The sequence below is a fragment of the Triticum aestivum genome, chromosome 5A, assembly GCF_018294505.1.
Source record: "Triticum aestivum cultivar Chinese Spring chromosome 5A, IWGSC CS RefSeq v2.1, whole genome shotgun sequence".
Lineage (NCBI taxonomy): Eukaryota > Viridiplantae > Streptophyta > Magnoliopsida > Poales > Poaceae > Triticum > Triticum aestivum.
Window position 1 is genome coordinate 493,182,533 of NC_057806.1, and position 14,861 is coordinate 493,197,393.

At 44.0% G+C, this 14,861-nt stretch overlaps 1 protein-coding gene across 1 annotated transcript; it reads right to left on the reverse strand.

Annotated features, from left to right (window-relative positions):
* Positions 1-6,015: 6,015 nt before the first annotated feature.
* On the reverse strand, positions 6,016-10,201 carry LOC123107331 (probable auxin efflux carrier component 5b). Its single transcript, XM_044529317.1, has 5 exons — positions 9,329-10,201; positions 6,831-6,916; positions 6,567-6,724; positions 6,384-6,460; positions 6,016-6,273 (listed from the first exon to the last, which is right to left on the reverse strand). The coding sequence occupies exons 1-5, from the start codon at positions 10,030-10,032 to the stop codon at positions 6,201-6,203; spliced, it is 1,098 nt and encodes a 365-aa protein (XP_044385252.1). The 5' UTR covers positions 10,033-10,201; the 3' UTR covers positions 6,016-6,200.
* Positions 10,202-14,861: the final 4,660 nt, after the last annotated feature.

The window sequence follows — 14,861 nt, forward strand, 5'->3', positions numbered from 1 at the left end:
TGGAGTAGTTATGAATGTGTTACACGCATACGCTTTCACAGTCAGGACTTGTAGACAAGCTTAGGTTGCAAAAAAATAGAAAAAAAATAGGCCGCGGAAATCCAATTCGGCTCCAGGTGCACGTGCTCCTATGCACGGAAAATGATTTTTAAAATGTCAAAGAAATCCCAACAAAAAATTGGATGTGTTCATAGTCACATCCAAATGCTATATGCAAATTTTTAGGTAAAAAAGTTAAGCATTTTGGCCTGCACAAAAAAAATTGAACCCCAAATGTTACAACCAAATTTGTTTTTTCACCGACGAAACACTGCTACTCCGTTTCACATGAAAATTGTCAAGCATGCTTGTGACACTAACAAGAACATTTACAAAAAAGAATTACTATGTTTTTACTGTTCATGCGGGAGCAAATGCACCTTGGAAGCCAAAACGCCCTCCCCGTTGGGCTGTTGGATTTCTAGTGGATGATGGTCAAGATTGGTCATGCAGAACCTAGTGTGGAACTCCTTTTTGTATATAGCAGTTAGTCATTTTTTTAAATGTATAGAACCCCTCCTGCATGATCACTTCAGGCCATCCATCGGAGATCCAATGGCCCACATACATTTTTTTTCTATTTTTGCACCTAGGAGTTGATTGAATTATAGTCGTTTCCACAAGCTGTAAGGTTTTCGATGAGGTTACATGAGTAAATTTGTGGCATCAACCATCTAGTCAAGGCATGTCAAAATGTCAGCCATCTGGCGCTGGTCAGTAGAAGGTTGGTGATAAAAAAGCGGAAGTGGAAATACTAAAGTTTCGTGTTTGTTGAGGCTATGTTATGTCAATTTCATTTGTTTTATTTGTGTTTTTATTTATTTATGAGAGAAGTGCATATTACACCCCCCAACTCTAGCCCTAGTTTAATATACACCCCTTAACTCCAATACCGTCTAAAATACACCCCCCAACTCTTAAAACCGGCTAGAATTCAACCCTCTCCTCCCTGTTGACCGGTTTTGACCCAGTTTGACCGAGTGAACAGTAAAAATAAAAATTTTAAAAACAAAAAAATTATTCTTTTTGATAAAATTCAAAAAGTTCCAAGTTTTTTCACCGCATGAACAGTAAATTAAAAAAATATCACCTTTTCAGCATGTTTGGACACCTGAGTAAATTTGAGATGTCTGTAAATTTGAAAAAAATTCAAAATTTTCAGCATTGTGAATAGTAATTCGGGAAAAAATCCAAAAAAAATCACCACGCGCTCAAACATCATCCATGCAAAAAAAAGGTTTTTAAAAAAAATCGATTTTACTGTTCACCAAGCTGAAATTTTGAAAAAAAAGGTCAAATTTACGGACATCTCGAATTTACTCAGGTGTCCAAACATGCTGAAAAGGTGATTTTTTTTTAATTTACTGTTCACGTGGTGCAAAAACTTGGAACATTTTTGAATTTTTTCAAAAAAAAGTATTTATGGTTTTTAAAATTTTATTTTTACTGTTCACTCGGTCAAAACCGGTCAAACTGGATCAAAACCGGTCAAAAGAGAAGGGAGGGTTGAATTATGGCCAGTTTTGAGAGTTGGGGGGTGTATATTAGACGGTATTGGAGTTGGGGGTGTATATTAGACTAGGGCTAGAGTTGGGGGTGTAATATGCACTTCTCTCTTTATTTATCTATTTTTAGTAAACCTAATGTAATTAGCAAAGAGAGATTGATGGTTAAACTGATATATAAAGTCAATTTCCTCGATTTCTTAACATGGTCATATTCATTGATTGCTTACTGGATGGTTGAACTACTGCCACTATTGTCGAAGAAAGATCTATGATTGGAAACCAATGCATATTCAACCAATCAGTCGGCATAGATTTGTTGCGTACATCATATGATGCAGACGCCAAAGGTACTCTTAAAAACATTGATAGACATAGTAGCATAGATGAAATGACCGTTAAAAACTATTCAACGCAGCAGGCTACGTACGCGACCTAGCCGGCCGCCATCGCCCAAAAAGCTAGGGTTCTCCGCCTCCCGCCGGCGCCGGCGCCGATCCGTCCCGTCTCCGGTGGCCTTAGGGCCGTGGAGGCGGAGTGGATCTCAGCCCTTGTCAGTGGGAGGGCTCCGTTTTTAGATCTTTTTTCAAGCTTTGTTAGGGTTTGTATCCTGCTCAGGAAGACGAGACGACGACGGCTCCCTGAAGATGGAATAAAGGTCTCCCCGCCTAGCCCCCGTTCCGGTGATGCGTCGAGCATCATCAGTGGGCGTGTGGAGGTGTGTCTCCGGCGGATCTGTCTTTGGTGGATTTGCTCGGATTTGTTCGTCGTTTGTTTTCGTTCATGTGTCTTCAGGTTGGTTCCTTCTGATCTACACTCTTCATCCGCGGCGGTTGCTGTTCTGGTGCGTTGGTTCTATGGGGTCTTAGCACGACGACTTCCCGACTGTCTACTACAACAAGGTTTGTCCGGCTTCGGCGAGGGAGGGGCGATGACAGCGGCGCGCCTTCGGCTCGCTTCAGTGCTTGTAGTCGTCGCTAGGTGGTCTATGGATCTGCATGTAATCTTTATTATTTCTAGTGTTCGTTGTACTACCTTGATTGAAGATGAATAGATTGGAAGTTTTTCCCGCAAAAAAAGAAAAAAAGAAATGACCGTTAAAAAAGAGATATACACAACTGCATTCGTACTTTAAAATTAATTAGTTGGTAGGGTTGCCAAAGAGAGTCGGTAGTTAAGGCTGGTAAACAAAGTCAATTTGGTCGATCACCTGCTAGACGGTAGACTGTCTGAGAGAGATTCATCCTTGATTATGTTAGGATTAATTAGGTCTTCATCACTTGCATAACAACAAACAATCTAGCTAGCGCGGCGGTAAGACATATAAACTTCTAGATAGAGGCAGTAGCTTTGTTCTAAGTTTCTAATTAATATTTAATATAACTAGATAGGAGTAGTACTAGCTGAATAGCTGTTCCCTAGCTTTTGCAGGTTTTCTTCAGAGATAAGTGGATGTTCTCTGGTGGGTTAGACTACGACTGGTGCGATAATATGAGAATGCCCGCCGTACGGGACAGATGGACGGTGCCCATCCACCGGTCCTCGTGAGTGAGACGCGTCTCAGAGAAGGAACATAGTGATGACCGCCAGCGCAGCCCATCTTAAAACGTCATCAGGGTGGCTAGCATGGAACGGCTACTGCCCCCATTTAGGCCCGTCAGCGTCGATGCAGTTGCAACCAATTTGTGCGGTACATCATCAAGGCAGGCAGAGGCAGGTGCGTACGCGCACGATCATCTGAGAGGCACGTACGCAAGGAGAAGCATGCATCCAAGAGAGACCGCATTGCCTGCGATGCGATATTGCGAGCACGGCAATGGGGCGAGGGACGGCGATCGACCCGGCCGGGCAGTCGGCGTGGTAGAGACGAAAAACGCCACTGGCTAGTGGCTTAGCCTTTGAGACGCGCGCAAATGTGCTGGCACAAATCATCATGTTTGGACGGACCCTACGTAAGCAAATGTGACCGAACATGTGTTCAATCTGCTAAGTCGATCGTCCTCGATCATATCGATATATATATAATATAGCGCGCGCACGTAGCACGATCGATCGAGCTCATGCCTCGTGTTTCTATGAGAAATGGAGCCGGGGAGGTTGCCTCTCTGTTCATCTAAAAAAAAGCCCATGCATCGTGCAGTGCACGAAAGAACATAAAGGGCTCCTGAGCGTGAGAAGGCGAGGCGACACGCCGACACCGAGGCAAAACGGCGCGCCGGCCCACCGCCATGGCAGGGGTTGGTGGTTCAGATGGCAGGGGCGACGGCAACAGCGACGCGGCTAGAGGGACAAGAAGATTGCGGTCCATCAAATACGGTTTGGACAGCGAACCAACCTGTGATTGGATAGTCAGATGAATTGTGGTATCCCAATCTATCAGTGTTCAAATCCTGGTGCACGCATTTATTTCTGGATTTTCGGCGATGCGCATTCAGTGGGAGGGGACGTTCCTGTCGATGACGAGGCGCCTATGGTGACTTCGTAAATCTCAATATGATATGCCGGCTCAGTCTTTCAGAGATGCTCATAGAGATAAGGTGTGCGTGTGTGTGTTCATAGCGGTGAGTGTATGCGTGTGTATTTAAAGAAAATACGGATTAGACGATGAAGAACAAAGTGACCGACGAAAAAAAAAGATGCTTCTCGTGCGCGGACGCAGCGACCCAATGCTAGCGGAGACCTCCTATTCCGCGTCCTACATGCGGGATAGAGATTAAAACGTGCACCCCGTCACGGTAGGCCGGCCCATTTACACGTTTTGTGTTTTATTCGCATTATTTAGCTTTATTTATAGACATTAAAAAGACATTATTTATATAATAAAAATATAAAATAGTCAAAAAACTAATTTGAGTGATCTAAACACTCTTTACATTTTTTACACAGGGAGTACTACAGAGAAAAAAATACGAATGTGCACATAACATGTCCAGCATGTATTTTTTAAAATATTTGTCACACTTTACAAAAATATTCACCACGTGTTTGAAAATTATTTATCACATATTTAAAAATATTTTCTGCATATTGTTTCAAAAAATTATCACAGTTTTTTAAAAAAGATATCATCACATATTAAAAAAATATCCATTAAGTATTAAAAATATCTCATGCATTTCTTAATGTTCACCACGTATTTAATTTTTTTAGCATATATTATAAAAAATTAATTGGGTGTTATTTTTTCCACGTATTTTAAAAATAGTAATCGCTATTGAAAATGTCTACGGTCCATGAAATAATGTTCATTGTGCATTACTAGAAAGTCCATTTTTTAGATGGCTTGAAAAGCAAAATTATAAAAAAATAATAATAAAAAGAACGGATCGCGAAAGAGAAACTAGAAGATGCACAAAAACTGGGGGGAAAAGGAAACCAACGTCACCACCCAATGTCGTCCACACTCTTTTGGCAACGGGATCCACGGAAGGATAAATGACATTGCTCAATAGAAATTGGGGAGCTCTAATTTGTTTCTACCGTAAATCTATAATCGAATCAATGGACAACACTTGCTGGATGCGGGTCGTGGTCAGATGCTACCACACTATTGCTGTGATTGAAGAGCCGAGATGCGAGGCGGAGCCCTGTTTAGTTTGCTTCTTGGCGGTACTACCTGGCGTAGGGAAACCACTAAAATGGCGGCTAGGCTGAGGGAGCCTTGTGTAAGATCCCACATTAGGTGAGATCTATGTGATCGATTTTTTTGAAAAAAATACATGTTCAAACATTCTTAAAAAAATTTATAGACACACATCAATGTTTGATGTATGCCCCCGAAAAGTTTCAACTCCCAATTCAACTCACATTAATAGAAAGAAAAAAAAGACAAAATAGGATGTGAATAGTATAAAAGTACTATTCACCAAAAGTTGTCACTATTCACATTCGAATTTATCTTTTTGGAATCCCCAAATGTACATTGAGTTTTGAGCTGAATTTTCTCGGAGTTGTAGACATACCCTACATAGATGTTGTCAAATAATTTCGGATTTTTTTTTGAGATATCTAAATATGAAATTTTGAGGTTGATCTCATGATCTCACGTAAATGTGAGATCTCACACAAGTCTCCCCTCGGCTAGGCTTTACAACTCGATTACAATTTGATGCCCTCTCCGGCAGGACTCTTAGGTTTTATATGGAGCCATTACACCGAAGAAGTAAAAGGTGAAAAAGAGAAAGCTCAATGTGACATGATCAGAAACAATAAAAGGCGCCAGCTAGGTAATTAAATGTAGGCCGTTGGATGAAGATCGGATATCGCTCACATCATCTCTGTAGTGGCCCGTGTACCGGTTCACTAGCTTCATCCGGGCCGTTTGATCTCGATCGGAGGGTCTTCAGAGCGTGCTGGAACTGATACAGCTAAATAAAGATAATAACAAGTGTAGATTCAGTAATGAGCCTGACACTCACGCACCCACAAGTTCTTCGCCCCTACGATAAGTTTATCAATGAGAATAAACAGGTACATATGAAGCTCCATTTATTAACGAGGGACCTATGTGCGCAGTTCAGAGGGTGTTAGTTGTGATCATTATTTGCAGAAGAGCAAGTTACAACTTACAACCTAGTACACGCAGTTTACTCATCAGTTAGTCAGTCCCTAGGGTTAGGGAGATATATATAGAACTTGTATATAAGCCCTAATTAACTATCCAACGAAGCCTAGAACGATGTAGTACACGATCAACACGGGCAACGACGCCAGCGTCCCGAATATAACCCTGCAAGATTCAGCAAGGCACGCACAGTTTCAGACAACACGTACTACGCATTCAGAAATCAGGAGTAATTAACCAAGCAGACGTAGTTATAATACTACTCCATTACTTACGCGGTGCTGAGCACATCGGCGTGCAGGCCGTACTCCTTGGCGAACACAAACGTGGTGATGGACTGGGGGAGCGCAGCCTGCCGGTACATCGATCGAATCGCCAGGTGAAGCAACATGCGTGTCAGTCGATGTAGTGTACATCATTCAGAAATAAAAAACTTTTGAAGTAGATTGTGCTGTGACCTGTATGATGGCGAGGCGCAGGACGTCACCGCGGAGCCCCAGGGCGACGGCTCCGGCGGCGGTGGCTGCCGGGCCGGCGACGAACCGCAGCGCCATGCCCAGCGCGGTCAGGCCGGCCCCGCAGACGATGATCTTCTCCTGCAGCGCCATGAACAGGCCTGCATGCAACCAACCAACTCATAGCATCGACACTTCGACAGACAGAAAACACGCGCTGTCGGTAATTCCGTGAGTTCTGTTCCCAAAATTTGGTAGCTAGCTTACCCATGCTGAACATGGCGAGCCCGACGCCGGTCCTGGACATGATCAGCACCGAGCCTTCGATGATGCTCGGCGTCACGATGTGCCACCTGTATATGCACGGAACTAATTGAGGAGCGGCCGATCAAGAGTAGTACGTTCAGAAGGATGCCAGGTGCCAGTGTGCCGGCGTTCGGACAGGTCTATGTGCTACTTTGTGTGCAGCAGTGGTATGAATGCAAAGTGCACCGGATGCAACAAGAATCAATCTGATTTACCTGAAAGTTGATTTAATTATAGATTGTTGAGCACATGGGTGTTTATTCGTCTGTTCCACTAACAAGGAGTATTTGTTCTACCTCAATTATTTCTTAGTGTGAACCACCTAAGCTTGCTTAACACTTTGGGAGGGAACGACAGAGGGTACATGTTCCATTAACTTGGTGCAACTCTGCGTGATTATTATATGTTGGGATTATATTGTTGTGCTGTGAATCGATCGTTCACAGTTTAATTGCAGGCCTACAACTTTTCAGTTTGTACCGCTCTTGCTACAACATTTACCGGTCTCTTCATAGAAAAAATCACATCCGACAGTATTAGAACATATTATTTTTTAAGTGATGCATTTGTGATTTCATGCGTGTTAAATTATTTGAGATATTTCTTGAATTAATTGATTTCCAACATAAATTTGTGAACCTTTTGGTTTTTAACATTAACAATTCCCAAATTGTACGTAAATACTTTTAAAATTTTACATATTTTGTTTCCTGTTTTTACCTTTCTACCTTTAATTTGATTTTGTCATCAGTTTTATTTATTTTTCATTTTTCCCTTCAAATCCTCCTGAAAATTTCTCTCCGTTTTCTAACTTGTCTTATTTTGTGTCTTGACGGGGCTACAATGTGTATGATTGCCTCATATGACTGTGATCGTCACAAAACCAAATACGGCCAGCATTGAAAGTAAAGGGTGAAAGCTATATTGCATTGGATTCTAGACAAAAACTAAAAGTGGCCTCGAGACATCAAAAAAGGATCGATTTTGGAATAAATAAGGTTCATGTTTGATTTTCCATGGAACTGATGTCAAACAGATGCATTCCTTTGGAATTTCTACTGTCATCCTAGCTATGATTTAAAGTCCTTTATTTACAAGACCTTTTTGCACGTCTCTATTTTTTTACCATTCCTTCTTGACTTTCTTGCGTGTTATGTTTTCCCTCCCTTCTTCGGCGGCACGTTGACGCCAAGCATGCATATAAGGTTCCCCCGAGTCTCCCCATCACAACGATGTCGTCTACGACTGTGCCAGTGACTCGATGGCGTATTTTCAGGTTGGCCATTCTGGTCGATGAGATTATAGTTTGAAGGGCTTGTTGGCGCGGCGACAACGACTTCCCTTTATCGTTTGGTTCTCCGGCTTCGCCTCCACCACATCGCTACGGCCTCCAGTGCTTGTGAGGCTTGTGAGAAATAATGGAGGTTTGACTCTTGTACCCGTGGCTCTTTCAACGGTAACGGTTTCTTCTCCGCGATGTTGGCCTTGATGACTCCCCGTCCGCGATCGAAAACAACAAGCTGGCTCCGATGATGGAGCGGCATGAGGCAGGCGTCGTTTGCCTGTTCGGGTGATAAAGGCAGTCAACCCTCATGGACTTTGATGTACAATTATTCAGTGGTATTTGTAGTGGTTTATTTGACCCATATATCTTTTTTCGGAAAAAATAGACATAGCAAAAGAAATCTACCAAAACTCGATATAACTGCAAGAGTGGTTTGCTATCCTTAACCCAACCAATAAGTGTTTTTTCCATGACACATCCCAGTCACATTTTCCCATCATGTCATACCAGTCTTTGAATATATGTCAGCACCAAAACAAGGATGCGAACCAATATGTGGTTAGATGGTTAGGTGAATCGTGGACGGCGGTATCCCCAGGCCACTAGGGTTCAAGTTCTGATGCTCGTATTATTATGGATTCATTTCAAGATTTCCGGCGATACATGCTCAGTGGAAGGAGACGTTCCCCTTGACTACGAGGTGTCTGTGGTGATTTTATCAATTTCAAAATGATTTGCCGGCAGTGGCGTATCTAGGGGGTGGACAGGGTGGTCCATGGACCACCCTGGAATTTCCCCATAATCTATATAGCATAGAGAAAAATATATTTTTATAATAAATAAATATATTTATGTGAATATTTTGCATTGGTGGACCACCCTGGCATGTTGGGCTAGCTACGCCACTGTTTGCCGGTTCAGTCTTTCGGAGGTGCTCATAAAAATAGGGTATGCATATGCCTTCACAATTCACAGGGATGAGTGTGCACACAGGATCGCCTGTGTCTGTTCTTTGTTCTCAAAAACAAAAGGCACCAAAACGAGGATGTGATCCTGCCACACTATCGAGACGGTCTTGACGTCCGACTCGTGCGTAACAACATCACATCCTCCCAGAGAAAAAGTTGCACGTAGCTAAGTGTGGTCCGTGCATGCAGAGAAATACGGATCGTACCTGTTTGTGACGCAAGACCAGGCGACCCCGAGGACGCCCGCGTAAACGTTGGGATTCCGTGCCACCTTGAGCCAGACCGCTCTCACCAACGGCCATACCGGCTCGCGCCGCCTCCTCCCCTCCGCGCCGCCGTCCTCCACGTCGTCGTCGCTCGCTGAAACCGCCACCGCCGCGTCAGGCTTCCCTGCGCCACCACCGCACGCACGCCTCGCCTCGAACGCCAGCAGCAGCAGCGGAAAGTAGACGATGATCTGCACCACCGATATCTGCACGACGAGGTCTCGCGCCCACCCGCCGTACATGGCGTCCAGCAGCGGCACGCCCACCACGAGCGTGTTGTTCAGCGTCGCCAGCGAGAAGCCGGTGATGCACCACGAGGAGGCCAGCTCCCCGCCGCGCTTGGCGCCGGCGCGGCAGCAGCGCGTGGACGCGGCGGCCCAGGCGGCGAGCGCCAGCGCGACGGCGAGCTTGGAGAGCGCGTCGGCGGCGAGGACGCGGTAGTTGAGCGCGTAGGGGTCCATGCGCGCGGCGAAGTCGAAGGCGAAGAAGGGCACCGCGAAGTAGGCCACGAGGCGGTTCACGGCGTCGCACTGGTCCGGCGTGAAGAGCTTCCACCACCGCACCGAGCCGTAGCCGAGGCCCAGGGCGAAGTAGAGCGGCGCCATGGCGGCCACCACCTTGTACACGTCGCCCCATCCGATCATCTCCTCCGCCACGCTCTGTTCGTGTGTCACAACTCACAACTCACAAGCGGGCGATGTGTTTCGGTGCCGTTTCTAGGTAGGTGCCTATATGGCTCGAGGTTGCAGTTGCATGCATGTATACGGAACATATTCTGATTTGCAGAACTTTGGCATCGAACAGAAAGTAAGAAAGGGATTCACAGTCAGCATCAGCATCATTTCACCAAGGATAGCCGTAGTGCGCAGCGCAACCTCCGCACTCTACCGCTATCGCTCATTCTTCTCCCTCCTCTTGTCTTTTCTTCCTCGCCGCCCACTGCCCCCTCCACTCCCGGTGATCAGGGCATTCTCTGCTTATTTTTCCATTCACGTCAATATGGAAACAATGATTATGTCTCAAGCATGGGAAGTATTAAGGCTTCTTTGGGAAGACCATCATGATTCATGCATGGCTAGGTTTATAAAATTAATCTATTGGAAGAACTTTTTAGGTCTCTTTTTATTTGCGGGTGAACTTTTAGGTCTCTTTGATTCAAAGGATTTTGAAAGAAATCTTAAAGGATACTAATTCTTAGGACCTTTTTCCTACATGGGTTGTTTGTTTCCCAGGATTATAATTCATACTATTTTTTCCTTGGGATTGCTTCATAATAGATTACATAGAAAAATTTCCATCCACCTCGACCTTGTATGAAGATTACTATGTTTATCCTGCGCATAATCAAATGTCTATACAATCTCATGAGCCGCTCTTTTTATTTCTCTTGGAGAATGCTTAAATCGGCAAAGCAATCTGCACTGCCGCCGCACTACGCCTTGCACTGAATTACAGCCAATAAAGTTACGACTTAGAATAGTACACGCAACTCTAGAATTGTTGATCGAAATTAAGAAACAAAAGGCATATGTGCTTACTGCTTAGTAGTCGTCATGGCTCCTATTATGAGCGTCAAACGGGAATCCGGATTGTGCACGATGCTCCTCATGTCTGCCACTCGCAGGGTGCATGCTTGAGACGGATGCAGCTCCTACGGCATCCCAAGCAGTGAGAGCCACTGACCCTCTTGTACCATTCGACTGAGCTCACGGTTAAGATCGAGAATATATTATTCCTCCATCAGTGCGTTTTATTCCTGTAGATATCACAGAGCATGACAGAAGGAATCGTACAAAAGGTTTTTGTATCTCTGTAGCTATACGTTTTGCAGGTTCTTTTTAGACTTTTTACGGATTTTGTTAGAATTCACGAACTGTCAGGGGAATATGTAAGCGAGAGAACTGAGCACGCACAAACGAGCAAGTGTCATCACTGTACATCTCTTCTGCGCCAATTTTCTCCTGTGGAAGGCATAGGTCATGCTCGTTCTGTCTGCGCAGAACCCTCAATGATGGTCAAGGTGGCGCAGCAGCGGTACCATCAAGGTACCCAAGGAGGTTCTATCGAGCATAACCTGCATTTTCCAAGGAGAGAATTGGCACAGGTGAGATGAACGGTGATGAAGCCGATGAAGGGATGGTGGCGGCAGGGCCATATAGATGGAGCACCGGTAATGTGGGAGGTCATGCCACTCATGGATGGTGGACGATGTGGCACGGGAGACATGAGATGAGGCCGTGGCTCTAATGTTAAATTGACAAAGATGGTTTTGCTCTCAGATGCTCCTTGGGAGTTTGCCTCCATTTATAGTCTCAACTTGAGAATCAAGATACAATCGAAACGAATAAATTACTAGGATATTGCGATCCCTACACAATCAAAAAATATCTCTAATTCATCATATGCCGAATACTACGAGATACTTACGCTAGCAACATGAACAAGGTGCACAAGTCCTGAGTCCAAGGAGAGCCTTCTTGTAAGTGAAGTAGATCATGGAAGTGTATGTGTGACGCATCCGTGTTTAGCATAAGCAACGAGTACAAGGAGTCGGTTGGTTTAGATTAGGCTTCGGTCTCATCATCAACCTACACAAAGAGGAGAACGTACCTTACCCTAATAAATCAGATTACAACAAATTGAATGAACGCGTGCTACCCAAAAGCTCTAGAAGGTTTGGTTTATAATCCGCCATTCCTTCGCCGCCTCGGTCCCCTTCCTCTCTCCCTCCGGCGGTTCGTCCCCGGTTAGAGGGGTGGAGACTTGTCCCTTTTGTTCTTCTTCTTTTCCATAGATGTTTATTTCCCTAATTTCATCGGATGAGGTGGTGGCAGCAATGATACATTGAAATAAGGTCTCTCGGGCCTCTCCTTACCTTATCGACGTTTGGTTCGATGCCGATGAAGGGCAGGTGTTGTCATATTTGTTGTCTTTCTTCGGACCATGGTAGTTGGTGTGCAAAGTATGGGAGGCAGTTGGCTGGATCTTGGTGCGACGACTTTAACCTCCTTTTTGAGTTATTACGCAGCTTGGCCCGGTTTTCCAACCATCTAGACTAGTGGTGAAGGACTATATAACCTGGAATGTGTGTGTAGGGGGGGGGGGGGGGGGTGATGCCCCAACCGATATTACTTCAGCAGTTACTAGATCTCATTTCTAGTGTCGAGTGGCTATTTGGGCTTCAAAGTCTTGTATGGCTAGGGCATTGGTAGGTGTCCTTTTCCCTTACTGATTCTTCTTTGCATTTTTCAAGCTCCGACAGACAGTGTACAATTGAAGGAAGATGACGGCTAGGATGGTTTTCATTGTGATACTATTATTTGTTGGTCACATTTCATCTTGTTGTATTTCCATTGTATTGCATATTGTTTATATTGATCATATTCAGTAATAGATGCCCTTTGGGTGTCTTTTCTGATGAGAAAAGGCGGTGTTCCTTGATACAATGGTTAACACGTCCAATTTAACATGCCCACTCACATATTTACCATGTTGAGATTGGTTTTAAAATCTTCTAGTTGTTGTCTTTCTAAGGCTTTGGTGAAACCATTTCGAATTTGACCAACTGTGGAAAGAAAATCACATTTTGGGTCAAGATGGCAACGGGGATGGAACCCGCAGGGTTTTGCTTGCTCAAACCCTCCGGAACATGCAGAAAACAGCAACCGGCACTAGGCACTGAGTTAATAGGTTAGTTCCCAAAAATGATATAAATATAACATATAAAGCACACAAGATTAATAATATAATAGCATGAAACAATCAAAAATTATAGATACGTTGGAGACGTATCAATAAGCCCTCTGAATTTAGAGTCTAACTATAGTAATGGATCTATTAAATGACAAAGATAAAAATGTTTTATAAAGCTTGACTTGTTACTAATAGTTTATGACAAGATCAAAGGAGTTAGCTACTCCCTCCGTCTGGAAATACTTGTCATCAAAATGGATAAAAAAAGATGTATCTAGACGTATTTTAGTTCTAGATATATCTTTTTTTTATCCATTTTGATCACAAGTATTTTCGGACGGAGGGGGTATAATGAAATTGTCTCGTCATGGCAATACTTAAAGTAAGTTCGGGTTAAACTAGCAGTTACTATATATTTCAGTTATGAGATATAATAGGTGGATGTCAAAAGGATTTGATGTAGGGTAGAACCCTAGTGGCCCAATCTTTCACGAAAGGAGCGGATCCCGCGAAGAACGCGAAGAACACGAGGAGGGAAACGAGGGGAAAATCACGAGGGGAACACAAGATAACACTCAAACCAACAAGTATGATCACACATGTGCTAGATCCTCGAAACACAAAGAGAGATACAAGATCCAAAGTCAACAATGGACGATACAAGAGGTAACCGGTTCTTCTCCGTGAGGAGGTCTTGAATCCACAAGGGGATCTTCCCGTGAGGGGTCTTGAATACAAGGTGGATCTTCTCCGTAGAGGGGCCATGGTCTCTCTCGTGGAGTAGATCCGATATGGATGATCAAAGCTCTATCTCACAAATGAGCAAACACAACGCTAACCCTAACTAGAAGGAGGTGGATGATACGTCTCCAACCTATCTATAATTTTTGATTGCTCCATGCTATATTATCTACTGTTTTAGACATTATTAGGCTTTATTATCCACTTTTATATTATTTTTGGGACTAACCTATTAACCGGAGGCCCATCCCAGAATTGCTGTTTTTTGCCTGTTTTAGGGTTTCGAAGAAAAGGATTATCAAACGGAGTCCAAACGGAATGAAACCTTCAGAAACGTGATTTTCTCATCAGATAAGATCCACGAGACTTGGACCCTCCGTCAAGAAAGCTACGAGGTGGTCACGAGGGTAGGGGGTGTGCCCCCTGCCTCGTGGGCCCTTCACAGCTCCACCGACGTACATATTCCTCCTATATATATCCACGTACCCCCAAACGATTGGGGCCGGAGCCAAAAACCTAATTCCACCGCTGCAAATTTCTGTATCCATGAGATCCCATCTTGGGGCCTGTTCCGGAGCTCCGCTGAAGGAGCCATCGATCACGGAGGGCTTCTACATCATCATCCAAGCCCCTCGGATGAAGTGTGAGTAGTTTACTTCAGACCTACGGGTCCATAGCTAGTAGCTAGATGGCTTCTTCTCTCTTTTTGGATCTCAATACAATGTTCTCCCCCTCTCTCGTGGAGATCTATTCGATGTAATCTTCTTTTTGTGTTGTGTTTGTTGAGACCGATGAATTGTGGGTTTATGATCAAGTCTATCTATGAATAATATTTGAATCTTCTCTGAATTCTTTTATGTATGATTGGTTATCTTTGCAAGTCTCTTTGAATTATCAGTTTGGTTTGGCCTACTAGATTGGTTGTTCTTGCCATGGGAGAAGTGCTTAGCTTTGGGTTCGATCTTGCGGTGTCCTTTCCCAGTGAAAGAAGGGGCAACAAGGCACGTATTATTGTTGGGGAATATAGTAATTTCAAAAA

Excerpts from the sequence above, each read along its gene's own strand:
- LOC123107331 (XM_044529317.1), bottom strand. The coding sequence starts at position 10,032 with ATGATCGGATGGGGCGACGTGTACAAGGTGGTGGCCGCCATGGCGCCG. Across the intron at positions 6,725-6,830 it reads GCTCGCCATGTTCAGCATGG|GCCTGTTCATGGCGCTGCAG; the intron begins GTAAGCTAGCTA and ends GGTTGCATGCAG. Across the intron at positions 6,274-6,383 it reads GCCGATGTGCTCAGCACCGC|GGTTATATTCGGGACGCTGG; the intron begins GTAAGTAATGGA and ends TGAATCTTGCAG.